The 26110-nt window shown below is 55.3% G+C and overlaps 1 protein-coding gene and 1 long non-coding RNA gene across 2 annotated transcripts in view; one reads left to right on the top strand and one right to left on the bottom strand.

The window, feature by feature from the left end:
• The first annotated feature begins 4435 nt into the window (after nt 1–4435).
• The window catches only part of SH3BP5 (SH3 domain binding protein 5), a 55316-nt gene continuing 33641 nt past the window's right edge, over nt 4436–26110 (top strand). Inside the window, exons 1-3 of the mRNA XM_002716172.6 lie at nt 4436–4708; nt 6359–6421; nt 25815–25943. Coding sequence (XP_002716218.3) covers nt 4571–4708; nt 6359–6421; nt 25815–25943 — 330 coding nt within the window. The 5' untranslated portion in view covers nt 4436–4570. The remainder of the gene's footprint in view (nt 4709–6358; nt 6422–25814; nt 25944–26110) is intronic.
• Nucleotides 18489–23245, bottom strand: LOC138849393 (uncharacterized). The gene is made up of 2 exons (XR_011388211.2): nt 23103–23245; nt 18489–21282 (listed from the first exon to the last, which is right to left on the bottom strand). It is a non-coding gene; the product is annotated as an uncharacterized LOC138849393 (long non-coding RNA).

The following is a 26110-nucleotide window of genomic DNA, read 5'->3' as shown; positions in this document are numbered from 1 at the left end:
CTGCATGGGGATCAGGAAGTGTGGGGAGCAGTTCGGACTGGACTAAGTTACTGGAATTAAGACTTATTCTATGCATCTGCTCTCCCACAATATGGCGCTGGGAGAGAAGTAAACAGCTTCTGCACAGCTGCCTCCAGTTCAACCAATAAACTGTAGGACTTGCTCCTGATTGGAGGAGAGCAGCGTACTCGGCGTGTGGGCAGCCGAGTTGGGATTGGCGGAGGAGGACTATAAAGGAGGAGAGAGACAGCATGCACCGGGAACATCTAAGGGGAACATCTAGCTGAAGGAACACCTGTGCAGCCCCCCAGAGAGCCGGCCAGCGGTGTGCTGCTCCCCTGCGGAAGTGGGGAATGCGGCCAGGGGGAACTGCCCTTCCACGGAGGTGGAAGGGATAGTAGCCAACCCGGGAAGAACCAGCAGCAAACCCGGGGAGGGCCGAGCAGACGAAAGAACAGTGCAGGGTTCTGTGTCGTTCCTCCACGAAGAGGGGGAGCGACAAGGAAGTCCGGCAGGAAGCCAGCTGTTCCCTGGGCCTGGAGTGAGGCTGACTGTCAGTCCCAGTCCTAAGCATCAGGATTCCCCGCCACCCAGAGCTAGCATGTGAACTTGGGTACAAAAGTGGGGAAGTAACCACACAGCGGCTCCCTGGTTCTTAGTGGCTCTCACTCAGCCATTCTCACTTAGCAAACCCCAGAATCCAGCCAGAGTCAGCTTTTGGTCTTTGTTCTCCAAATTCTGTTATCACCTGGAATTAAACCAACTCAGGGGGTGGGGACTGGAGGATAAAAGCAACTGGCATACACTGTCTCAGCATGAGGTCATTTGGAGCTCTCGCACACTGTGAAAGGTCTGGGAGATGTCCAGGGCTCCGGCCCATCGCTCCTGATGGGTGTGCCAGCTGAAACGAATGTGCAGCATTCGCTTGTCTCACAAGCACTCTGTTATACACTGACTGTGTGAGCTCCGCAGAACACAGGCTGAGATCCTAACGCTTCGTGTCCCAGGACACAGAGGTGGGAAGGTGCAGCCTTTGAAGGCCACCACAAAACGCACCAAACACCGGAGTAAGGGAGAGGGTTTCTTGGGGGAAACCCGGCAGACCAAAGGGAGGGGGCAAAGAGGGAAAAAGGGAGGGAGAGTGTAAGAGAGAGATCCAGAGAACAAGAGACGCAGAGAGAGGGAGAGAGATCAAGAGAAAGAGAGAAAAGAGAGAGAAAGAGCACCTCTGGCCTGGCTCCATGGCTCACTTGGCTAATCCTCCGCCTTTGGTGCCAGCATCCCCTATGGGCACCGGGTTCTAGTCCTGGTTGCTCCTCTCCCAGTCCAGCTCTCTGCTGTGGCCTGGGAAGGCAGTGGAGGATGGCCCAAGTGCTTGGGCCCCTGAACCCACATGGGAGACCAGGAGGAAGCATCTGGCTCCTGGCTTCTGATAGGCACAGCGTCGGCCGTAGCGGCCATTTGGGGGGTGAACCAATGGAAGGAAGATCTTTCTCTGTCTCTGTCTCTGTCTCTGTCTCTCTCTCTCTCTCTCTCTCACTGTCTGTAACTCTACTTGTCAATAAATAAAAAATCTTAAAAAAAAAAAAAAAAGAAAGAGCACCTGTTCAGGAACAGGTCCTCTTAAAACTTTGCTGGGGCAGGGGTGGGCAGGGAAGTAGGAGCAGCAAATCCCATTAGGATAGAGGTGGGCCAAGGGGTCACCGGGCTTCCAGCAATGGCGGTGGGGGCTAGAACCTAGGATGGTGTCAGGGTGTAGATGGAACCATAGATAAGACCACACCATTTTACTAACAGCCTTCACCAATGGCTTTGGTGCCCCTGTAACAGAGATCCCAGGGGCTGGCACTGTGGTGCAGGTTCGAGTCCCAGCTGCTCCACTTCGGATCCAGCTCTCTGCTGTGGTCTAGAAAAGCAGTGGAAGATGGCCCAAGTCCTTGGGCCCCTGCACCCATGTGGGAGACCTGGAAGAAGCTCCTGGCTCCTGGCTTTGGCCTGGCCCAACTCTGGCCATTGAGGCCATTTGGGGAGTGGACCAGCTGATGGAACATCTCTCTTTCTCTCTCTAACTCTGCCTTTCAAATAAATAAATAAATCTTCCGAGAGAGAGAGAGAGAGAGCGCGCGCAAACTCTAGGCCTCATTCCAACACCCAAGAAAGCACTGAGAGGCTAGCAATACCTGGCCTTGCTGGTGCCCTCCCCTTTGGCTCCTGGCCTCCAGAACCGGAAGAAGTGAATTCTCGAGAGACCCTGGGCGAGCCATGTCTGAAGGCTGTCCCGAGACCTGGGTGACAATGAGTGTTGTTGGTTTTTTATTTTTTAAAGATTTATTTATTTTTATTTTTTTTAAAAAGATTTGTTTGAAAGCCAGGGTTCCCATATGGGCACCAGTTTTCATCCTGGCTGTTCCACTTCTGGTCCAGCTCTCTGCTAGGGCCTGGGAGAGCAGTGGAAGATGGCCCAAGCCCTTAGGCCCCTGCACCCTTATGGGAGTCCTGGAAGGAGCTTCTGGCTCCTGGCTTTGGATCTGGCCCAGCTCCAGCCGTTGCTGCCATTTGGGAAGTGAACCAGCGGATGGCAGATCTCTCTCTCTCTCTATCTCTGCATCTCTGTAACTCTGCCTTTCAAAAAAAATAATAAATCTTAAAAAAAAGGGCAAGGTTAGAGAAAGAGGAGACATACAGAGACAGAGAGACTTCCATCTGCTGGTTCACTCCCCATATGGCCTCAGTGGCCCCCAAAGCCAGGAGCTAGGAGCTTTCTGCAGGTCCCCAGTGTGCAGGGGACCAAGGACTTGGCCCACCTTCCACTGCTTTCCCAGGCCACAGCAGAGAGCTGGGTCCGAAGTGGAGCAGCTGGGACTTGAACGAGTGCCCATATGGGATGGGGGCGCTGCAGGTGGCGGCTTTACCCACTATGTCACAGTGCTGGCCCCTTGAGCATTGTTTTAAGCCACTGTATTTGTGGTACATTGCCACACAACAATAGAAAATGACTATGGTATGTGTTGTTTTGACTTTAAAATTTTAATAATACTAATGTGCAAAACGGAAGCATTTCTGGGCAGCTGAGTACCCTTTGCCTCAAAGCCCCAGCAGCCAATCCCGGGCCCCTCCCTGCCCCTTTTCCCTGGGCCAGGGTTGGTAGCCAGTCTTTCTTGGGTATGACTCCTCCTGGAGTTTTTCCTTTTATTTATAAGCATGCATAGGTACCAAGGGAAAACGTACGGCACTGTTTGTGCTTTATTTTCCTTCTTTGAACGTTAGAAACACCATTGGGATTAACACTAGACCTGGCACAGGTCTCCGAAAAAGACATGCAAGTCTGAAGCTCCAGCTCCCACCTCCCTGGAGGCCATCTGGAGCCAAGCTCCCCACCCCTCGGCTTAGGGTGGAGCCGGTTGTGTAGAATGGTGGGAAGGCTGGGGTCCCACCTCCCGAGAGAGAGCAGTTACTGTCAGGGCAGACTTGGCATTTCTGCTTTTCAACCTCTGCCCCTCAGGTATTCAGAAACAGGATGAACTTGCTCAGTAGCTGCTGGGTCCGTGTCTCTGGGTGACGCTCGCTGGCCATCTTGTCCCTGCCTCCTCCTATTACTGGAAAACCCAAACCAAAGCAATTATGTCTTTCGAGTTCGGAAACAACTCTCAAGAAATGCTGACTCACCCTAGCCTTAAAGACGGAACAGGTGGAACCTTTTTTGAAACACTCCCATGACACACACCTGCACCACCTCCAGGGGCCAGGACCCAGCTTTTAGAGCGCCCCACGCGGCCAGCAGGTGCAGGGTGGCTTCCTGTCCAATGAAGAGTCCCCTAGCTTAGCATCTGAGGGCACCCATCCCAAGCAGATTTCCCAAAGGTGGCTTTGACCACAGGCTTCCAGAAGGACACTGGTGTCTCCGGGAGGCTTGTCCTCACCCACCCCCGCCCCCTTCTGATCTCACCTGCCCCACATCACAGTGGCCCTCTTGTGATGGTCCCCACGGCGGGCGGGGGGTGTGCAGGAAACCTCCCCAGCTCACAGAGCCAAGGCCAGAGGGGGCCCCCCAGCTTTGAAAAGGCTAAACCAGGGCCCTGCATCCAGCGGGCTAGATTCTCCGTGCTCGCTGGCTATCCAGGTAGGAGCACACACCCAGGAAAGCCTGCGGCTGGGAGCGGGGTCTTAGGACAAGGAATCCCCATGAGGCGCTGCCGCGCGCTCCTCTTCTTGCCCCGTGCGTGCAAGAACGGCCCCTTGATTTCCCTTTTCCGGGAAATCTTCCGGTGGCTGCAGCCACCAGGCTCCCCGTGCTCTGGGTCCAGGGGCCTGAGCAAGGGAAGGAAGCGGCCCAGGTTTTCGTCCAGCGTCTGTGACGGGCCCGGGACTGTGGCACCGGCCGAGCGCGGGCGGCGGGCGGGGCGGAGCAGCGCTGCGCTTCCCGCAGCCGCAGGAAGGGGGCGGCCGCGTCTCCTCCGCGTCGGCGGCTGCCAGGCTCCGGGGCGGGGAGCGGCTTGGGCGAGCCTGCGCCGCCGCGACCCCTGCTGCGCTCAAGCGCCCGCCGCGCGTGGGCGTCCCGGGCGCTGCTCGCATGGACGCGGCGGCGAAGCGGAGCCGCTCCGAGGAGCCGGCCGAATCCCTGCCGCCCGCTCGGGACGTGGAGGAGGTGGCGGAGGAGGGGATGGAGCAGGGCCTGGAAGAGGAGGAGGAGGTGGACCCCCGGATCCAGGTAGGGCGCACGGCGCGCGCGCCTCGCCAGCCGGTTGCGCCAGAGCTGCCGCCGAGGCGGTGCACACGCTTGTCCCGCGCTCGGCCGCTGGCGCGCTGCCCCGGGGCGAGAGGGTCGGACGGGGAGCCTTTTAAAAAATTATTATTATTAACCACCCCCGTCTGGAGGCTCCTGTGCCCGCGTGGATGCGGCCTGACTGCAGGCGGGGGTCCTCCCGCAGAGCCGGGGTACCTGGGGGCGGTGGGGCGGGCGAATTACAACAAAGGGAAAAGGGGGCGGGGGCGCCAGGCGGGTATCGGGGTCCCCCCAAGCCTGGTTCACGGCGCCACGGGCACTGCGTAGCCGCTGGCCCGCAGCGCCCGCGCCGAGGGTGGCCGGGGCGGGTGGGCGTCGTCCTCTCCCGCAGCGTGGGCGGGCGCCCGGGCCGGGTTCGAGCTGTCACCTGGCCGAGGTGCCCGGCCAGAGTCCTCTCTCAGCCCGGTGGATTCATTGTCCGCAGCCTGAGAGGTGTATTGTCCCCCTGGCGTAGCGTCCCGCTAGACCTGCAGCGGGTTAAAACCCTGCTTTTCCCCGTGGAGAGGGAGCTGAGATGGGGACAGCCGAGGCGCGGAGCCGCGGTGGAGGCGGCGGGCGGAATGGCCCTGCTTCCTGCGTCTCCATTTCCAGGAGGGATGATTAAAAAACGATTTCCAAGCCGACATGTAGGAGTGACAGCTTAACCTCTTCACCCCTCAAGCGAAAAAGCACAGCAAATTCCTTCCCAAGACCCGGTTTTCTACCCTTTCCATAAATCATCTTTAAAAAAAAAATACACGTTTTAAGCCTGCTCTGCGGTTTCTGGAGCTCTAATTGGTTTTTCAGTGCACAGATCAATTTAAAGCGCACTTAACTCAGCGGTTGGGGTTTAAATGAATTGTTTTTGTCAGATTAGCAAGATAAAAGATCAGGTAGGGGAAAAAAACCCACTCTGTTAGGAATTGTATTAATTAAAATCGTGGGTTTGGACGGCTAAATCCTGTGTTCTTGGTGTGGACTTCTGTTAGCCAGGTGCTTTGTTCGCAGAGTAAAGATGCCAACTTCAGGTTGGGAACTTTCTACGAAATGCCAGCTCCTGTATTCTTTAAATATAAGGAATCTGGATTAAAGCGAGATTTTTTTTCTGTTTTTTTCTTTCCAGGTAGCTAGGTTGAACAGTGGCCAGTGGGAAAAGGAATTGAAAAATATAGACAACCACTGATGAGTGAATTACGGGAATTCTGTCTTCGGGTTTAAATGGCTTCCTTGAGTCTGATCATACCTGTGGCTTGGCCGCTGCCTTCACTGTTTTCTTGCTCTGAGGCATATGCTGTTGTTTGGATTGGGCTGCTAAGGTTTTCCTGAAGGCCCAAACCTGGAAGGGGTGTTTGACCTTGTAAGAACAGACAGCGCTTGGGATCCCGTGACACCCATTGTGGTAGTGGAGGGGCTTTTAGAAATGTTGACATCCACTTGCTCGCCCAGCCCAGCCAAGCCTCTGCTGTTTTCCTGGAGAGCGATCTCACTCTGCTACCCTCCTCTGCTTTGGGCTCGGGTTAACTTTGCAGGATATTGGACCAGCTTATGCCGGAAACGGATGTTTTTAAGTCTTTTTTTTTTTTTTTCCCCTACTAGGGAGAACTGGAGAAGTTAAATCAATCCACGGATGATATCAACAGACGGGAGACTGAACTGGAGGTGCGGAGCTGGGTCCCTGTTCTTGGCACGTGGCTGGGAGGTGATTGGGGCCCCCCCAGCCCAGCCTGTGGGCGGGAGGCCTGTGGATCTGATTTCCAGTGTTTTCCATCGGGGAAGCCCCAGAGGAGCCCAAACCCAGGGCTGTGTGGAGCATTACACAGAGCTTCAAGCCTCAGATTTCTGTGTATCTGGCCAAGTTGGATGGACTGAGCAGAGAAGTGGCTGAGCCCTTTAAGGGGGGAGAAGGAATGAGCTCACAGAATGGCCCAAGTGTTTGAGGGCGGATCCTTTCCTTGTCTTCCCGAGCTGTCGCCAATTTTTGGCTTTCCTGTCCTGATAGTTCCCACCCTCCCCCTTCCGCGTCCCTGTTCATTTCTTCATTGTCTGCTGTATGCGGAATGTAATTAATCTTAATGATAACGAAAAGCTGTTGAGGCTGGGCCGGGCTTTCCTGCTGGGAACATTCTTGGGAGACTAGAAGTTGATTGGAATTTCATGAGCGTTTTTTTTCTGACCTGAGTGTAAACCAGTTGTGAGCATTCTGCACAGCCGCCCCGTGGGTCTTGGTTTCGCCGTCCCCAGCAAACCTGAGCAACCCCTGCACATATCAGGAGCCTGTGGGGGGACACAGAGCTGGAAGAATGCAGGGCGCTGTTGGGGGAGAACCAGCTTGTGTGGCCGCAGAGGTCACCGGCAAGGTCAGACAACACCTGGCCCCTGCGCATGGGGGTGGGAGGGAGGAGTGGAATGTGCCAGAAACTGGCTGGCTGCACATGCAGCCCTGTGGCGGGGTCCTCAGTGCCCTCCTAGGAACCAGGAACCCCGGCTGCCCTTCCCTGCCTGTACTGTACACACTTTATTTCTCCGTTTCTTACTTATGATGGGTTGACTTGGTTGTGTTGGGCTCTCCGAATCTCAGGCTGGGAATTCTTATAAATACATCTTTTTTTTTTTTTTTTTTAATTTATTTATTTATTGGAAAGGCAGAGTTGCAGAGAGAAAGGTCTTCATCTGCTGGGTCACTTCCCAGCTGGCCGCAATGGCTGGAGCTGCGCTGACCCGGAGCCAAGAGCTTCTTCCGAGTGCAGGGGCCCAAGGACTTGGGCCACCTTCTACTGCTTTCCCAGGCCGTAGCAGAGAGCTGGATTGGAAGTGGAGCAGCTGGGATTTGAAACAGTGCCCATATGGGCGCTGAAGGCAGCGGCTTTACTGCCATGCCGCAGTGCCGGCCCCCGGGGAATTCTTTAAACCATGGCACCCCTGCTGTCCCCAGCAAACTGTGGGGCTGTAGTGTGTACACAGTGATGTTTTGTTTTTTGTAAGCTTTATCTCAGTCCATCCCAGCACCAGTGTGGAGCTGTGCTGTCCCGTAGGGTAGCCACGGGCCACGTGTGGTGGTTTGAATTTCAGATTAAAATTATTTAGTAAGTTAAAAAAAATTCAGTGCCCTAGTCCCAGCGATAGCATTTCAGGAGCTCAGTGACAACTGGATTGGCCAAACAAAACACGTCTGTCACTGTGGAAGGTTCTAGTAGCCTGGACGGGCATGGATACTGGGCTCATGGCTCGGTGATGAGGTGGAGCCGGTCTCCCATGCTAGGCCCAGCACTGTCCAGGTCTCTCATGGGTCTTACATATTCTGTCATCCCAAATGCGGCGGACAAGTTGGAGTTTGTCTGCGCTCCCCCTCCCCAAGGAAAGGATTGGTCGATTCGCTCTGTTTACCTGCTGCGGGCTGGCCACTGCTGTAGGTCGTGCCGAAGTGGCCCCACATCTCCGCCTGCATGATGCTGTCTGCTAGGGGGTGAAACTGGTTCATCTTTTCAACCCTGACTTCCGAGTCCATTTGTGGATGCCCGGAGGTGTTAGTGTGTCACAGGAAGCCGTGGGACAGGTGTTTCCTGCTGGCCCCAGAGAGTACTTGGACCATGTATGTATAAGGCGAGCCGGTGGTGGTGGTGGGGGGGGCTGGGCCTGGGCGGTGGCGCTAGCTGCCCTCCTCGCGGTGGTGTTGTAACCCAGACTGACTCAGAGCAGCCCAGGCCACAGAATAAAGATTCCTTAGTAGGCACATTAAAAAGCTTGGTGTCATGTCAACATGGATTCATTATGACAAAATCACTGTGGTAGTGCGTTAGGTTTTTGCATTAAGTCTTCAAGGGTCTGTGTGTATTTTGTCCTCAGCCCCCCTCCCTGGGGACCTGTCTCCAGGGCTTGGTGGCCACGTGTGGCATAGGACAGCAAGGCCTGATGGGTATTTGCTACAAGCCTCATACAGAGCCGGGCGGGAGGTCGCCCTCCATACAGGCTCTGTGGACCTTGTCCGGCTGCCGGGGTCTGTCCCTTCTGTCAAGCCCTGGGTGCTCTGGGGGTCCCCTGCAGATTTGTGGGTGAGGGAGAGGTGGGGCAGGGACTGACCGTGCTAAGCACAGGGAGAGAGCGGAGAGCCAGGTGACAGAGACTGGAGAGGACGCGCGTGTGCTGGGAGCGGCGGCCCGGGGTGGGGCAGGTGTGTTCGGGACCGGAAGACGGGCCGTTTTATGGGTCTTGTCACTCAACGCAAGTTGTATCCTATAGAGGTGCAAGTGCTGAATAGCAAGTACTAAGCCCTGGTTCCTAGGGGAAGCGTGGAGTTAAGTTCCTGCGGGCCGTGGGTCACGGTGTTTCCACGGGCTTCTATTTGAAGATCCTTCATGTCCCTGAGTTTATCGTCATTGCTTCCTGGACTTGGCCTCTCCAGGGCAGTGCAGCCTCATGGCCACTTTTACAAGCAAAACCACCTAAGCCGCAGTCGCATGAAACTGCTCTCGCGTGGGTGGCAGGGCCTCGAGCATTTGAGCGACCATCTGCTGCCTCCCAGGCTGCAGTAGCAGGAGGCTGGATCGGAACGGGGACTGAGACTGGCGCCGTGGTGTGGGATGTGGGTGTCCTCAGCCGTGACATGACCGCTGCGCCGCCCCGCCCCATGTCCATTTTGGTACGTTGGAGATGGCGTTTGGCTTGGTGGTTAAGACACTTGCTTCCCGCTTCGGAGCGCCTGTTGTTCCTTGGCTCTGGCTTCCTGCTAACGCAGACCCTGGGAGGCAGTGATGGCCCACGTGACGGGGTTCCTGCCCCCACCCCCACCCACAGGTGGGGGACCTGGGTTGAGTTTCCAGCTCTGGGCTCTGGCTCTCTAAACCCCATTCACTGTGGGCATTTGGGGAGTGAAGCTGCTGATGGGAGCACTCTGTCTCTCTGCCTCTGAAGAGGAAAATTAAATTGCAGTGAGGAGATGAATATGGAACCCCAAAATAATGAGGATCGACCATACAAAAATACTCCATGAAGGTCACGGACAAAGGGAACCGGAAGATGGTGCATATTTTCCGTGAACTTGTTGAAGACTCCTCCTGTGTACTTTCAGGCCCCCCAGGGAGGGATCTTGCTGCCGCCTCCACTTCCCTTCATGAGCTGGAGCGTTCAGTGTTCCTGGCTTTGACTCCTGATTGAGCCAAGTTGGTGACCGGGTTGTGGCAGCGACACCTTTGCCCCTTGGGTTCAGGCACGGCTCCTGGACTTGACCTCCTGGGCACGTGGCTGCCTGACCCGGCTGCCGGCTGACGTCGGGGGTACGCAAAGACCTCCGCATGCAGCCGTCTCTGCCTCTTCCTGCAGCCCCAGTTTGCCTCCGCCCTTCTGTGGACAGCGCCGGGTCCCCTTTTGCCCTCTGATCTGTATCGGAGCGAGCCAGAGAGGCCTTTGGATGGGAGCCCAGTGTTTTCGCTTAAGAAAATAAACATGTCTTCCCACAGACACACAGCTTAGCTTTAAGTATTAATTCACCCAGTATTTATTGATTATGCGCCAGGGACAGTTTTGGGTGCTGGGGAGAGCTCAGTGAAGAGCGTGGGCCTGGAGGCCCTGTCCTCTTGAGACTTACGTTACAAAGCGGAGGGAATAGGAGAAACATTGGAAATACACAGTGGGTGATGTAGGGGTGTCGGCTAAGGAGAAGAGTGAGTCACAGAAGGAGGCAGTGGAGGGCAGTATCAAGTCTATGGCCAGGAAAGTCTGGAGAGAGTGGACTTTGGGGCCGTATGGAGGGAAGAACATTGCAAACGGAGGGAACGGCCAGTGCTAAGTGGATTTGTGGCTGGCTGAGGCCAAGCCAGGGGTCCGGGGATCCGGCGTGGCTGAGCAATGGATAGAAGGATGGAGCCGATTCCGAGAAGTGGGTCACGCAGGTGTGTGACTGCCCTGCCAGGAGATGACATAGAAGGTAACGTGTGGATGTGATTTAAAAATGCACGTGCCATAGAGCCGTCGTCTTTTCCCAGGTTTGTTAAACAGACGCCACATGGAGATTTTCGAAGTCTACTGAGGATCACGGTTTGCGGTATTCTGCGCACACCTGTGTGTAGATTTCTTTTTTTTAATCCCGAAGTGTGGGGTTTTCCTCATTGTCCTTGCTAGCTCCAAAGGCAGCTGTTCTGGGGCGGAAAAGTGGTCTAAGGAGGAAGAGGAGGGCTGTACGGCAGCGCCTGGTTGGCTCAGGGTGATGAAAAGCTGGCTTTTCCAGCCTGCCCTTCCCCGGGAGGTGGAAGCGGTTAATTTTGGAAGTGTTCTGGGCTTCCCTCCCTGCTCAGGTGGGGGCGGTCTCCGGGCCAATTGCATGGTGGGCTGGAAGATCCCTGGGATCTGGGCGATCTGTGCTCCCCCAAACCTGCCTCGAGCCTGGGCGCACATCTGCCTGCCCCCTCCAGAAACCAGCAGATGCGTTCTCTCGAAGACAAAGCACAAGCCAGACAGCCCTGTTTGGAGCTTGCAAACCCAGAGGCAGGAGGCGGAAGCAGCCTGGCTTCTCGCCAGGGATTCTCTGCCCGGGGACAGCAGGAGAGGAGACTTCCTTTCTTCAAGGCCAGTGTCACCATGTCCTCGCTCGCTCTCCTTCCAGCCCCTTCTGGGCGCATGCACACGTGTGTGGGGTGCACCGGGGGAGGAAATGTTTGAAGCCGTAGATGGATGAGGGAAGTGAGGAGCAACTGTTAAAGCAGGCACCAAACTCTCGGCCTTGCCTGTCTGGGCTGGGAGAGTCTTTGTGAACGAACCTGGCACCCTGCCTGGTGAGCTAAGTCCCTTGGGTGCTGGGGTCTATGGCGGATTGTGCACTTAACCGTGGAGAGAGAGGTGCTGGAGGAGGCCGGCATGGCCCTTTGGGAGGCCAGAGAGCCCCAAATCCATTGAGAGGGTCAGCTAACATCCAGAGCAACCTGGGAGTGGAGAAGGACATCCCCTCCAGCACTGCTTTGGTGATAGGCTTGTTGTGAAGGTAAACACACCTGCGGGCTTTCCTGTGCACCTGTTCCCTCCCCCACCACCACCTTGGATGTGAAGTTTGGCCATTCATGGTGGGGCTTAGGGCCTGTGCCTCAGTGGTCCCCACCCCACCACACCGCTCCCCAACGTGAGGGCAAGCACGTAGGCGAATTGGGGAACCATTTGAAACCTGTCTTGTGGCTACGTCACGGGACCCCTGACAAAGCCTGGGTTCTGGAGCCAGACTGGCTGGCTTCAAACCCCTCGCCCGCTGTGGGTCACGCAGCCTCTGCACCTCCATGTCTTTGTCTGTGAGTGTTGGCTGTGAAAGAACCAGAATGCGTTTGTTTACTGCCTGAGCCCCGCCTTGTTAGAGTGACTCTTCTGATGTTTGATGTAGGGTGAATGAGTACCAACGGGTTGCTTCTTAACAGCTGAGTGACCTTGGACAGGTTACTTAATGTCTTTGTGTCTCGGTTTCTTTATCCCAGCAGTGGTGCTTAGTGTAAGCCATTAGTCAGTGTGGCTGCCAGGATTCTGGTGTAGGGAGGTGAGGGCTGCGCTGGGGTGGGTCCTGGCCATCTTTGCTGCCTGTTCTGTCTCCTGTCCTTTAATAATGGTAATGACAGCCAGTGACAGTGAGCGTCTACTACGTGGCACAGGTGGACTCATTGAGTTCGCAGCGTCACTTTATGGGTTGGCTGTTACTGCCTGTGCCTTGCGGAGAGCAACACAGAGGCATAAAGAGTATGGGTGTACTCCCTGTGGAGCAGAGGGCCCTGGGAAGGCGTCTGTCCCCGGGCTGACCTTGGGGACAGGTGAGACAACCCCGTGCTGCTCCTTGTTCCCACACAGACCCACACGCTTTATGGAGGTGTTGGCTCATGTTCCGTCCCCCATGGGGTGTTAGCATGTCAAGTGGCCCCCCACATTAGAAGGGATGATGTGTGTGGCTGGTTTGTTGTGCCGCAGTGGGTTAAGCCACTGCCTGCAATGCTGATATTCTGTTTGAGCGGCAGTTCGAGTCCCGGCTGCTCCACTTCCAGTACAGCTCCCTGCTAATGTGCCTGGGAAGGCAGCGGAAGATGGTCCAAGTGCTTGGGCCCGTGCCTCCACGTGGGGGACCCGGATGAAGCTCCTGGCTCCTAGCTTTGGCCTGGCTCAGCCCTGGCTGTTGTGGCTATCTGGGGAGTGAACCAGCATATGGAAGATCTTTCTTTGTCATCGTCATCCTCCTCCTCCTCCTCTCCCGTCTTCATCCTCTTCCTCCTTCTCCCCCCATAACTATGTCTTTCAAATAAAATCTTGATGTGTGTGGATATGATCAAATTGCTATGAACTAATTAATGGAAACATTAACTCATGGAGGTATATGTCAAGTGTATGGAAAACCATATGTGCAGGGGCTGGCGCTGTGGCGTAGCAGGTAAAGCTGCTGCCTGCAGTGCTGGCCATCCCATGTGGGCATCGGTTCGAGTCCCGGCTGCTCCATTTCCTATCCAGCTTTGTGCTGTGTCCTGGGAAAGCAATGGAAGATGGCCCAAGTCCTTGGGCCCCTGCACCCACGTGGGAGGCTGGGAGGAAGCTCCTGGCTCCTGGCTTCGGATCAGTGCATGGAAGACACTCTTCTCTGCCTCTCCTTTTCTCTGTGTAACACTGACTTTCAAGTAAAATAAATAAATCTTTAAAAACAAACAAACCATATGTGCAGTAAAAGAATGTGTGCATGTGAGACAGAGGTCTAGACCAGAGTTAACTCCCAGTGTGGGCTGAGGAACGTGGACTGCTCGCTAGCAGTTAAAGGGAAGCAAATGCAAGAAATTGTGAGCGAGACTGGGAATTCCAGACCTTGACATTGCCGTGACATTTCAGTCTGCTGGCTTTTGTTGTACTCCACAATAGCCCTGCCTCACAGCGTGCGTGGGGAGGTTGCCTCACTGTACAGCCTCAGAAGCACGGCTCGGGGACAATGCTTCCCCTGATGTCACCAGCGGGTCCCTGGTGTTGCTCAGAGTGCTGACGATTTGATTTCTTACTCTTGGCGTTTTCAGAATTGTCTCCAATGAGCACACTTTACAGCTTTCATGGGCAAGGGGGCAGCAGTAGGGAAAGAGGTGGATTTTTATGGAAGGAGTTTGAGGACCTATGCAGGCTGATGGGAAGAGCTTGGCGTTGGTGGTTTCTGCCTGGTGTTCATGGGCTTGCTGGGTGAATGAGTGCCTTGTTAGACTGTGGTCGTGGTCACTCATGGAAGAAGGCAAAACACTTTACAGGCTCATTTTGGGATTGTCTAGAGCCAAGAAACACTCGCTTGCACTCTTTCTTATAAAATACAAAGAAATCACTAGGTGTTCCAGCTATGGAGAACAGTTAGCTATTCAGTTAGTGTGTGCATTTGAGTGTAAGCATCCTTTCTTTTTTTTTTTTAAAGATTTATTTGAGAGGCAGAGTCAGAGAGAGAGAGAGAGAGAGAGAGATGTGTCTTCCATCCACTGGTTCACTCCTCACATGGCCACCATGGCTGGAGCCGGGTTGGTCCAAAGCCTGGAGCCAGGAACTTCCTCTGTGTCTCCCACGTGGGTGCAGGGGCCCAAGGACTTGGGTCATCCTCTGCTGCTTTCCCAGGCCATGGCAGGGAGCTGGATTGGAAGTGGAGCAGCTGGGACTGGAACTGGCGCCCATGTGGGATGGCAGCGTCGCCGGTGGCAGCTGCACCTGCCGGGCCCCTGTCAGCCTCCTATCTCAGTGGCTCTCTTGCACGTGTTTTTCTTGCGGCCACCTTAGCAAAACCATGTTCATTTGGGCTGTTGGCTATAACGGAGAAATACCTACCTATTACTGGAATCTGGATTCTATTGCCTCATGCAAATTGAATGTGTCTTCCTCTGGGGTTACAGAGACCCACAAGCTAACGCAGACTGTCCCAGGCTCCTGACAGGAACCCACGGCGCATGTGCAGACTCTTGCTGTTAGCAGCCATTTCTGCCGTCATGTGACTTCCCAGGGTGTCTCTCCTCGGAGCGTCCCCATCCCGAAAGAAGACGCGTCGGCTGTGGGGGTGGCCGGAGGTGTTGCTGAGAATCTTCAAAGTCCCGGGTTCACAGAGCGCTGGGGTCCCTGTGGACCGTAGCCTGTCCACACGGAGCTGTTCTGTCCCCTTCTGTGTTGTGGGGATTTGCAGCTTGCGGGGTGGTGCGTGTTTGGCTGGAGGAAAATTAAATCTCTCCTTAGCGGCCGTCCCGGCTGTGTCTGTCCAGGCATGAGCAGCCCATTGACAGCTCGGCATTTCCTTCAAGGAAGCTGGAAAGGTGTTTGTTCTGTTCCTTTGCCGGATTATCTGAGAGATACAGAGGCTGCGGACAGGGAGACAGTGATGGGAATAGCCACCGTCAGTCACCGATGGCCGCAGCCTGGCCCCCTTGCTTACAAACACGGCGACTGTGTGCTTGGCGTCTGACGCCACCGGGGCGTGATGCATGGGCTCTGGCCGTCTCGGTGGGCGCCCGCCCTGGTGTCCACTGCGGCTGGAGAGCTCGGAGGACCGCGGATCTAGTGTTTTCTTCCTTGGTTTTGGCTGTGCCAGGGTTGGGGGGAAGAGAGGAAGTGAGGGTGTTGGCCTTGCTTCTTGTTCTGGGTTCTGTTTCTGCCGGACCTTTGTGGCTCCCAGCAGCGATCTGTGACTTGGGAGCTGGGAGAGGGCTGGAGGGGTCTCTGCCCAGCGCCTCTCGGTCTGGACGTCTCTGCTGTGGTAGTCGCCGGCCAGGGGGGCTGTGGGCGTCTAGGGTGGCCCTGGCACGTGTCTGTCGTGGACGCTGCCTGGGAGCTCCGCTGAGGTGGTCAACCAGGGCGTGTGACCTTTCTAATGTGGGGTGGGGGTCTCAGGTACCCCATCCTTCCAGGTGGCACTTGGGCCATCCTCTGTTGGTCCAAGCAGGAGCCCACTCCAGTTTGGATTCCTCTTGCTAGGTGCAGTGCCTGGGAACTGGAGACCACCATGCTGCTGGTGACCCTGGCGCTGCGCTGGCTGCGGTTGCGTCCTGAGGGTGTCTTCCTTCCCACTTCCCTCCCTCCCTCCCTCTCTCAGGAAGCTTTCACAGCCACACTCCACTTCTTGGCAGGTGCTTTAATGGTTCACCAGCTGGCCGGGCCAGACTTTCGCTAGGGCTTGGGGTGACGTTAAATAAGCAGGCCCCGGTAAAAAGCAAGGGAACCGTGTTTAGCTGTGCCCTAGGTCTTGCTACTCTGCCCATTTCTTAAAAATGTTGTCTGAGAAAAATTCAGTGGATCGTGGTGCCAAGGGCACAGTAGTGAGGCAGACTTTATAAATTGGGGAGGCGGGGTCTTGGGCAGCCACACACAAGCAGCCTTCTCGCCCCCTCTGGTTTTGCTCGGTCTCCTCTGGGGAGGTGGAGGTCCAGTGTTGCATTCACTTGCTAGCAGTTGGCTCTGCTTGCCTGGGTGGAACTTGTTAAAGAAAACCACACTTTCATGCTATGCAACATGGGGTCAGAAAAGTGTAGGAAAGGTTTTTTTTTTTTTTTTTTTTTTTCCTTTGCTAATAGCATCTGAGAGCTGGTTTTGAATTCTGTCTCTTAATCAGCCTGCAGTCATGGCAAATTTGTCTTAGCTTTTCTGGGTTTTCCTGTCCTTTTAAAAGGGGGAGGATGGGGTTTAACCTTGCTGGGCTGTTAAGGATTGAGTTAAAGTTGAGTGAGGGGCTGGTTGTGAAGCACATAGTGTTGGGTTTACCTTTCCCGCTCTGGCATTTATTGAGTACGGGCATCTACCTAGAAAGAGCGAGCTTGTTATAGGTGAAGTGTTGTGCCGGCTGGTTCACATAATTTGTTCTATTCCCACAACAGCTCTTGAGGATGTTGGCGAGAGAGGAGTGGAGGCACTCCTGTTAAGTGACTTCTCCCACGTCCCCCAGCCAGTGGGTGGTGGAGCCAGGATTTTATTTATTAAGAAATTTTTGGTTTACATTTTATTTGAAAGAGAGCCAGCGAGCCAGGGAGAGACAGATCGATTCCCTCTGCTGGTTCATGCTTTAAGTGTCTGGGCCAGGTGGAAGTGAGGAGCCTGGAACTCCATCTGAGTCTCCCACACAGGACCTAAGTACGTGGGCCATCACCTGCTGCCTCCCACGGTGTGCATTAGCAGGAAGCTGGAATTGGGAGTGGAGCTGGGACTAGCACCTAGCCAGCAGCTTGATCTGCTGTGTCAAGAGCCAGGATTGGAATTCAAGAATCTGAAGTTGGAGCCTATGAGCCTAAATAGTTTTTGGGGTATGTGTGTGTTGGGAGGATGCGTAGTCTGAGATCCCCCACCCCCACCCTGGTGAGGTGAAAGATCACTGGCCAAGGACTTAGTGTCTGTCCTGCAACTAACAGGTCCTCAGGAGAGGGCCTCACCTCCCGAGCTGTTAGCTTACTTGCCTGGGAGGCTGGAGCCTCGGAGCCAAGTGGTGCCCAAAGCCTTTTCTAGCTGTGTGTCTGAGATTTTGATTTTTATCTGTCGGCATGCTGCATACATGACGACTCGCCCTGAGTATCGCCAGTGCTGGGCGCTCCCTGTGGTCAGTCTCTGCTGTCATGGGCAGCCGCTTCTCATTTCTGTCGAAACAGTCTGGCACATCCATGTGGAGAAAGCCCCGGAGAGGCTGTCCCCAACACGGGAAGGAGGAGCAGCCACGCTGTAGGATCTTCTGGGTGCCTTGGTGGCTCCGTTGCACCCGGGGCCCTCCTTCCTTTCCAGGCTGATTGGCTGTTGGGGGTGGGGCGGGAGGAGCTAGCCAGCCTGCCCGGAATGCTGAGCCTGCTGCAGAGGGGGCTGCGATGCCGATGCCAGATCTGCCAAGCCTTGCAAGGCTGGCCCCGAACCCTCCTCCTCCCTGCTTCTAAAGCTCAGTGCTGATTACTAAGTAGACCTTGTGCGTGGGTGGAGACGGCCCAGGCATGGCCCCTGAGGAGCGTGCATATCAGTTGTACACTTTGGAATCTAGTGATTGTGAGGTTTTTTTGTTTTGGTGGTGGCGGGGGAGTGGTTCTTCAAGAAGATAGGTGTTGGGCTTCCTGGCGTAAACATGGAACTAGTCCTCCCGTGGTTGAACTCAGTAAATCACTGTGGTTTTAGTAATTCTGCCTCCTCTAACAACAGAGAATCCTGTGGGTTTAAGAACATGGGTTTGGCTATGGCTGAAAAGGCACTGGCTCTTGTCAGCAAGGCTTGCTCTGTGTGTGTGTGTGTGTGTGTGTGTGTTGGGGGTGGGGGTGGGGTAGGGTAGGGGAGCTGTTGGCTGTTTTGAACTTCGGTCCTTGTTCCAGTGCTCAGAGGTTTAAGGGCTTAGGAGGTTTTCCTTTTGTTTGTGGTGCCCTGGACCTTGGGCTATTGAAACATTCTTTTGTGATTGCCTCACTGCGGTTCTGGTGGCGCAGGCCTGTGTCGCATCAACCAAAGTGAGTCTCTTCTAAATGGACAGCGTTCTGTGAAGCGACTCTTATTTAAGAAATCAAGGCTGAGAACGGTTCCAGTTCGAAAGACCCCAGGGGATGTGAGGAGTGAGCCGGGACTGGATGCAGCAGCAGGAAAAACACTCCCCCCACCCCCTTTAACTGTGAAAGACATCAGTGGGACAATAGGTACGGTTGGAAGGAGGCCACGGATCGGTGCAGAGTGTTGATTCCGTGTGAATGTTCTGATTTTGATGATTGCACTCTGGGTCCCGGGGACGGCGGTCTTATTTTTAGGAAACATGGATGCATCACAATACTTCTGGTGAAGGGCATCATGTCTGCTCCATCTCATCCCCCCACTTTTATTTTATTTATTTATTTTTTTGACAGGCAGAGTTAGACAGTGAAAGAGACAGAGAGAAAGATCTTCCTTTTTCCATTGGTTCACCCCCCAAGTGACCACTACAGCCAGCGTGTTGCGGCCAGCGCGCTGCGCTAATCCGAAGCCAGGAGCCAGGTGCTTCTCCTGGTCTCCCATGCGGGTGCAGGGCCCAAGGACCTAGGCCATCCTCCACTGCACTCCCGGGCCATAGCAGAGAGCTGGCCTGGAAGAGGAGCAACCGGGACAGAATCCGGCGCCCCGACTGGGGCTAGAACCCCGTGTGCCGGCGCCACAAGGCGGAGGATTAGCCTAGTGAGCTGCGGTGCTGGCCCCTCCCACTTTTTATTTCAAGACTGAAATTACTGGGGCTGGTGCTGTGGTGTAGTGGGTAAAGCCACCGCCTGCAGTACCTGCATCTCATGTAGGCGCCGGTTTGAGACCTGGCTGCTCCAGTTCTGATCCAGCTCTCTGCTATGGCCTGGGAAAGCAGTAGAAGATGGCCCAAGTGCTTGGGCCCCTGCACCCTTGTGGGAGACCTGGAGGAAGCACCTGGCTCCTGGCTCCTGGCTCTTAGCTTTGGATTGGCCCAGCTCCGGCTGATGCAGCCATCTGGGGAATGAACCATTGGATGGAAGACCTCTCTCTGTCTGTCTCTCTCTCTCTCTGTAACTGTGACTTTCAAGTAAAATAAATAAATCTTAAAAAAAAAGACAAATTACTTTGAGTTAAAACTTTTTTAAAAAATTATTTATTTAGAGTTAGAGACAGAGAGACAGAGAGAAAGAGATCTTCCATCTGGCTGCTTCACTCCCCAAATGGTTACAGCGGCCCAGGCCAAAGCTAGGAGACTAGCACTCCATCCGGGGCTCCCTCACGGGTGGCAGGGGCCCAAGGACATGGGCATTCCTCTGCTGCTTTCCCAGGCACATTAGCAGGGAGCCGGATCAGAAGTGGAGCAGCTGGGACTTGAACCGGCACTCATATGAGATGCTGGTGTCATAGGTGGTGGCTTAACCTGTTGTGCCACAACGCTAGCCCCAAATTAAAACTTTTTTCAAAAGTAAAGGCTTTTCTCCATTCTCAGGCCTGCCAGGGGTCTAACTCCGTCCCCAGTGGCAGCGCCTCCCTTGGTTACGGAGTTTTAGAGTGGGACGGCCGTGAGGCTCCGGGAGGTGGGGCTGGGTGCTCGCCAGTTCACCTGTTTATTTGGAAATGCTGTGTAGTCAGAGTTCTGACCGCTAGCCCTTCTGCCTGGGAGGACTTCCACACAGCCTAAAAGGCCCCCAGACCATTGTTAACTCCGGCGGCAGTGGTGGAGGTGGGGATGTCCCCATCACCCTCCCCATGAGGAGGGAACCTCTCGGTGAACCAAGGAACCGGGCCAAGGCCGAGCAGTACTGCAGGTCCCAGTGGGGTCAGGCATTGGGATCAGGTCCTATCAGGGAGCTGCCAAGGGGCCCCTACAGCCAGTTAGACCCCGCACACTTTGTCCCACATCCAAATTGCTGACACTAAAGAAAGGCCCTGGGAGTCTCTGGCATAAGTAACCCAGGGGAGGGAGGCCGCCCGACCAGGTCGTGCCTGGCTCGCTCCCAGAGGTGCCTGGCTTGGCTGATGAGCCGTGTGTGGCGTGTTACTGCAGGCTGAGAGTCAGCGTCCCAGGCCGCCTCCTGTCTTGCTGCGTGCTGGCTTTCTCTCTTTTCTCATCTCTCTCTTTGTCCCTGCCACTGTCGTGGGCCTTGTCCGTTCCGATCCCTGCCAGAGGGTCTTGTGTCAGGAGCGTGGCAGCAGGTTGGGTCCTGACTGTGGAAGGATGGTCCTCACATGGCAGCCCTGTGCTGCGGAAGTCGGGGCTTGGGTCGGCAGGAGGCGGGGCGGGCACCCCCAGCTCTCCTGCGGGCACCCAGCCAGAGAGCCTCGTCTGTCTTCTCCTGCCTTCCCACTCGTGCTTCTGTCACTGAGGGACTCATTCACCAGGCTCTTACGGTCGGATGGGGCCCATGGAGGTGGAAGCGGGCCTGCGCAGTGATCGAGTGTCCAGTCCCATGATCACCTTTATCTGCGGCACCCCCTCCTCCACCCCTGCTGCTTCCTGGCTTCTGCACCCGCTGGCCTTTCTGGTTTGCCCCACTGCGCAGTCCCTGAATTCCTGCCTCTGCTGTAGAATTCTTCCAGGGCAATGAGAGACACAGAGGCCAGGAGGGGAGGTAGCTGCAGGGCTGGGGGACCACGGCGAGATCTCTCAAGGTGGACATCTGGGGGCTAGGCGTGTGCACCACGTGCAGCTGTGTAAATTCTACTGAAACCCACTGTTCATTCATCTGTAGTGGATGGTGCAGAAAAGGAACACATCCAGCCTCGCCAAAGGTTCCGTCGGCCAGCCCTGGAGAGCACTTACGCGCTGTCGCCAGCACTGAAGTGGTTGCTGTGTGTGTTCAGTGGCTGCTCAAGTGAACCTCAAGAACACGCGGGCCGGGTGAAGAGAAAGCATTGCAGGTGCTCCGCCACCGGCCGCTACCTTTTGCAGCTTTTTCCAGAATTCTGGCGCGCTCTGCGCGAACGTAGATGTTGCCGCCGTCTGTGTCGAGAGCAGTACTTCTTCCATGTAGTCATTCTGCGGCCGCCATTTTTTTGCCACTTGCTGGTGCTGTGTGGGCTGTTTATTCCAAATTGTCCTTTAAACGGATTTATTTATTTTCTTGTACTGCAGTAAGTTTGAACAGGAGACTCTGGAAAACCATCAGAGGAAAACATCTTTAAAGCAAACTCTTTTTAAGGCAGAGCGAGAGCGAGAATGAGAGAGCGAGCGAGCCAGTCCAGTCTTCTGTCTGCTGGTTTGTACCCCAGAAGGTCAGGGGACTGGGCCAGGCTGAAGCTAGGAGCCTGGAACTTCATGCAGGTTTCCCATGTGGGTAGCAAGGGCTTAAGTAGTTGGACCATCATCTGCGGCTTTTCCAGACCGCATTAGCAGGGAGGTGGATCAGAAACGGAGCAGCTGGGACTTGAACCCGTGCGCCCATGTGGGATGCTGGTGTCATGCCATAATGCCAATCCAAAGCAAGCCTTTTATTAGAGATTAATACACTGGAAGTGCCCAGCACCCTGGGGCAGAGCACCCTGTATGGTTCCCAGTGGCTGCCTAGCTTTGCTTTTCAAATCCTAGCACCGCCTCCTGTGTGGGAGGCTTGCACGTGCACTTGAGGGGGTTGGGGAGGTGAAGACTATGGAAGACACAGTGGCCTGCACGGAGCCTTTCTGAGTGACAGCCGGAAGGAGAGAAGCTCTGAGGAGTCACTGAGCGTGTAGGGTTCCGGAGCAGGCGGGGGCGGGGTGGCCACTTTGCTGGCCCCTCCCCTTTACACTCGTGGTAATCACCCCGTGCCCCAGAGAGCTTTTTGTTAGTAATTTTTGTTAGTAATTACAGTGTGCGCCCTGTAAGAAGTGAGAACTCAGGTGTGCATTCGCTTGAAAAGGACGCCTCAGCCTAAAATGAAGGATTCCGTACACTTCAGGTCTCTTGAACGTCTGCTTTAGTAGAACTGGGGTCTCAGGTGACTTCAGTTTGTGGAAAAATGCAATTATAAAAGACGAGTTCGTTTTGGTGCCACAAGAATTTGAAATCCATGCATCGTTTTTTCATAATATATATTCTGTGAACTTCTTAGAGATTTCTTCTATGTGTGGCTTTCAGATTTTTTGTGCATCAAAATAAAGTTATCTTTAAAAAAATTTATTTACTTGATAGGTAGAGAGAGAATGAGTAAGAGCTCCTGTTTGCTGGTTTACGCCCCAAGTGCCCCAAACAGTCCGGCTGGTCAGGCTGAAACCTGGAGCTGGGAACGCAGGCGGGGTCTCCCCTGTGGGTGGCGGCAGCCCAGTCTCTTGCGTCATTGTTGCTGCCTCCCAGGGTCTCCACTGGCAGGAAGCTGGACTCGGCAGAGCTGGGGCTGGAACTGGGGGCGGCGTCTCCTCCACCAGGCCAGATGTCTCCCCCAGAACTCGCCTCGTAGCTCCATTTGCCACAGCCTTTTGCAGCGTCCACGTGTCTGCTTCTGTGTCCGTCCCTGCAGGCCGCGTGTCATACAGCCTCTGGAAAGCCCCATCGCGCGCTCACGGGGTAGAGTGCTGACCAGAAAGGCGAGTGCGTCTTCCTCTTCAGCGAGAAGAGCTTCCCCTTTGTAGATTCCCCTCCGCGGTTCCCTGGGACCCTGCTGGGGGAGCCCATGGTGCCGTGAAAGGCACGCAGGACTGGGAGCCCAAAATGTGTGCTTTTGTGGAAGGTCTGATGCTTAACTCCCATGACCTCAGGCAGAGTTACAGAGAGAGAAGGAGAGACAGAGAGAGAGAGAGAGATCTTTTATCAGTGGTTCACTCCCCACATGGCCATGTTATCTCCCATGGGTGCTGGTGCCCGAGGACTTGGGCCATCTTCCTCTGCTCTCTGTGTATCAGCAGGGAGCGGGATTGGAAGTGGAGCGGCCAGGATTGTAGGCCATAGCAGCTTAACCTGCTGTACTGCAATGCCAGGCCCCCTCTCCGGGGTTCTTACCTGCGGGCTGGGGGTAGTGGTTCTGGCTGAGCCCGTCCGACAGGGTTGTTCTGAGGTGCAGCTCACAAATGGAGAGCTGTGCCCGCAGAAACGGCATTGCTAAGCGCCCTCCAAAGCGTGCCATCATCTCTGATATGCAGGGCAGTTATTTTTAAAAAGCTGGCGTCCTCATCTCCGAGGACAGCGTGGGGAAGGGAGAGGCGGTCATTCTCAGTTTACAAGTGAGGTCACTGGGGCGGAGGCGGAAGGCAGGGACTCCGCCCCGCGGTGCTGCCAGCCGGTGCCGGGTCTCCTGTGTCTGAGGCACTGCCCCCGGCTGGCTTTCGCTGGCATTCCTGTGTCACACAGGGCTGTGTCTGACGCAGTGACACGCGCACGGGGAGGCCGTGCCACCTCAGCAGCTCTTGGCTTGCTCACAAATTGTCCTCGGCCCGAGTCACAAGTGGATGAGACAGTTTTTGGCATCTAAGAGCCATGGCCTCATGCAGCCGAAGGGAACGGTCTCAGGGCTCCTTTGAGGGCTGGTGTTAAAGACCCACAGGTCAACAGCTCTGGCCCAGGGGAGAGCCTGTTTTCCTGGGCTGGCTGTTCTTCTGCGAGGAGTTTGCGCTTTGGATCCTCCCCACTCTGCGGGTGGTTTCCCGGAGGGTAAACAGCCTGCTCTCCTCCCTGGACATGTGTCCTCCCTCTCAGATCTCGGGGGACACATGTCCTTGTAACTGTGAGAGACAAAGAACCACAGTCCGGTCTTTTCCTTGAACTAGGAAGGAAAAAGCATGTGTCTGATTGGGGCAGGCTGTCGCTGGCATAGATTTAAAGAGAGGCTTTATAGGGGCCGGTGCAGCAGCATAGCGGATTAAGCCATCCCCTGCAGCGCCAGCATCCCCTGTGGGTGCCGGTTTGAGTCCCGGCTGCCCCATTTCTGATCCAGCTCCCTGCTAACGCACCTGGGGAAGCAGTAGAAGATGTCCTAGGTATTGGGCCCCTGCTCCCATGTGGGAGGCCTGGATGGAGTTCCAGACTCCTAGCCTCCGTCTGGCCCAACCCTGGCTGTTGCGGCTATCTAGGAAGTCAACCTGCGATGGAAGAGCTCTCCCTCTTTCTGTAACTCTGCCTTTCAAATAAATAGATAAATAAATAAATAAATCTCTTTTTTTAAAAGAGGCTTTATAACTCTGCTCTTGAACCCCAGCTTTACTGGCAGGCCCCCCAGCAGCTGGCCGGATCCAATCACATCACGGTGCTTTGCTGCGGTGGTAGTGGGGGTGGTGTGGGCCGCCCCCTCCCTACCTGGAATAGTATGACCACCCTGAGGTATATTTTTCAATCTCATGTTTTCCTTAAGGCTTAATTGCAGGGGGCAGGAATCTGATTTCAAATGGCTGCTTTCACAGTGTAACAGGTTATTCCGGTAGCACTCACAATCATTGGTGCTGGCCCAGGCCGAAGCCAGGAGCCCTGTGATTCCATGGGTACACAGTTTTCACGTGGCCCATGGACCACGGGTGCTGCCTGCAGGCAGCTGTCCAGTCTCCGGGCAGCCCCTGGGCGCGTGAGCACGTGGTGTTCCCTTATTTCTGAGGATCCATTTCCTTTCTTGCAAACTGGTTTGTGGTCCCGTGTGTGCACACACCCTGGGCGTGGCTTCGTCAGGGGGGTGCCAAGGAGACAGAGGTGGAGGGGATGTGGAGTCGGACGTACAGACCTGACCCATGTGGGTCCTGCCGGATGACAGACTGGATTTCTCTTTCTTTTATGTCTTTCTCTTTTAAATTTGAAAGAGTAACAGAGAGAGAGAGAGAGAGATCTTCATCTGCTGGTTCGCTCTCCAAATGTCCCTAACAGCCAGGGTTGGGCCAGAAGTCCAAAACCCAATCTGGATCTCCCACACGGGTGGCAGGGCCCCAAATGCTTGAGCCAGGACTGCTGCGGGAAGCTGGAGTCTAAAGAGTGGAGCTGGGACTCGAACCCGGAACTCCGACATGGGCTGCAGTTGTCTTAGTCATTGTACCACGTGCCTCCCCCGATCTGGTTTCTTGACTTTTCTGGTGTAACTGAGCCCAGCACAGCCCAACCGCTGGTTCTTCCCTTCCAAATGCTGTCAAGCCCACGTTGCTGTCCCCAGGGTGAGGGGCTACCGTAGCTCTGGCCATTTTCCACACTCCACACCCCGCGCTCCCATCTCACTCATTTACCAGGCTGCTCCCCCCCCCTCCAGGCTGAGCCAGGACCTGCAGCTTGCCTGGGTCTGGGTATTGCCTCTCTCACCCCAAGTGCCCATGCACATTTCAGGTTTCTGTTTGGATACTTTCTAGAAGTTTCCATGAGTCTCTCTCCAGAACCTTGTCTTGCTGAGGTCCTCTGCCGCTGGGTTCCGTGACCCCTGTGCTGTTCCCATCCCGATGCTGACTTTCCTGCAGTGGCCTGTGGTGCTCGCCTTACCCGCTGTGCTACACGCAGGAAATTTGTACTGAGTGTGGAATACTGATGTGTCCCTTGTGTGGGTGAAGACTTCGTGGAGCACAGGCCATTGTACCGTCATGGAAAGTGCCTTCGGATGGTGCTGGTGGGGACGCTGTTTCGTCAGGGTGTGAAGTTAGGGGCTTGGGGGTTGGGTGAAGTCCCGCTTGGCGATCCTGGTCGGGGGGAGCAGGTGTCCACAAGTCCTTTCATCACCCTGACCTCTGTTTGCTCCATGTCCCCTGGCTGCAGGATGCTCGCCAGAAGTTCCGCTCGGTCCTGGTGGAAGCGACGGTGAAGCTGGACGAGCTGGTGAAGAAAATTGGCAAAGCCGTGGAAGACTCGAAGCCCTACTGGGAGGCGCGGAGGGTGGCGAGGCAGGTACGGTAGCCCTGCAGGGCCTCTCCCCTGCCTCTGCCTGGCGCCTGCGTGCTGTGACACTGCTGTGACTGTGTGCACGGCCACGTGGGATCTGCCCCGTTCCAGATCGTGATGCTATAAATAGGGTGGGTGCTGGCATTTGGATGACCTGCAAGTGGGCACCCCCA

This window comes from Oryctolagus cuniculus, chromosome 4 (assembly GCF_051225735.1).
Source record: "Oryctolagus cuniculus isolate XC-2025 breed Fujian yellow rabbit chromosome 4, ASM5122573v1, whole genome shotgun sequence".
NCBI classification, from domain to species: Eukaryota; Metazoa; Chordata; class Mammalia; order Lagomorpha; family Leporidae; genus Oryctolagus; species Oryctolagus cuniculus.
This window is presented reverse-complemented; position numbering and strand designations above follow the sequence as displayed.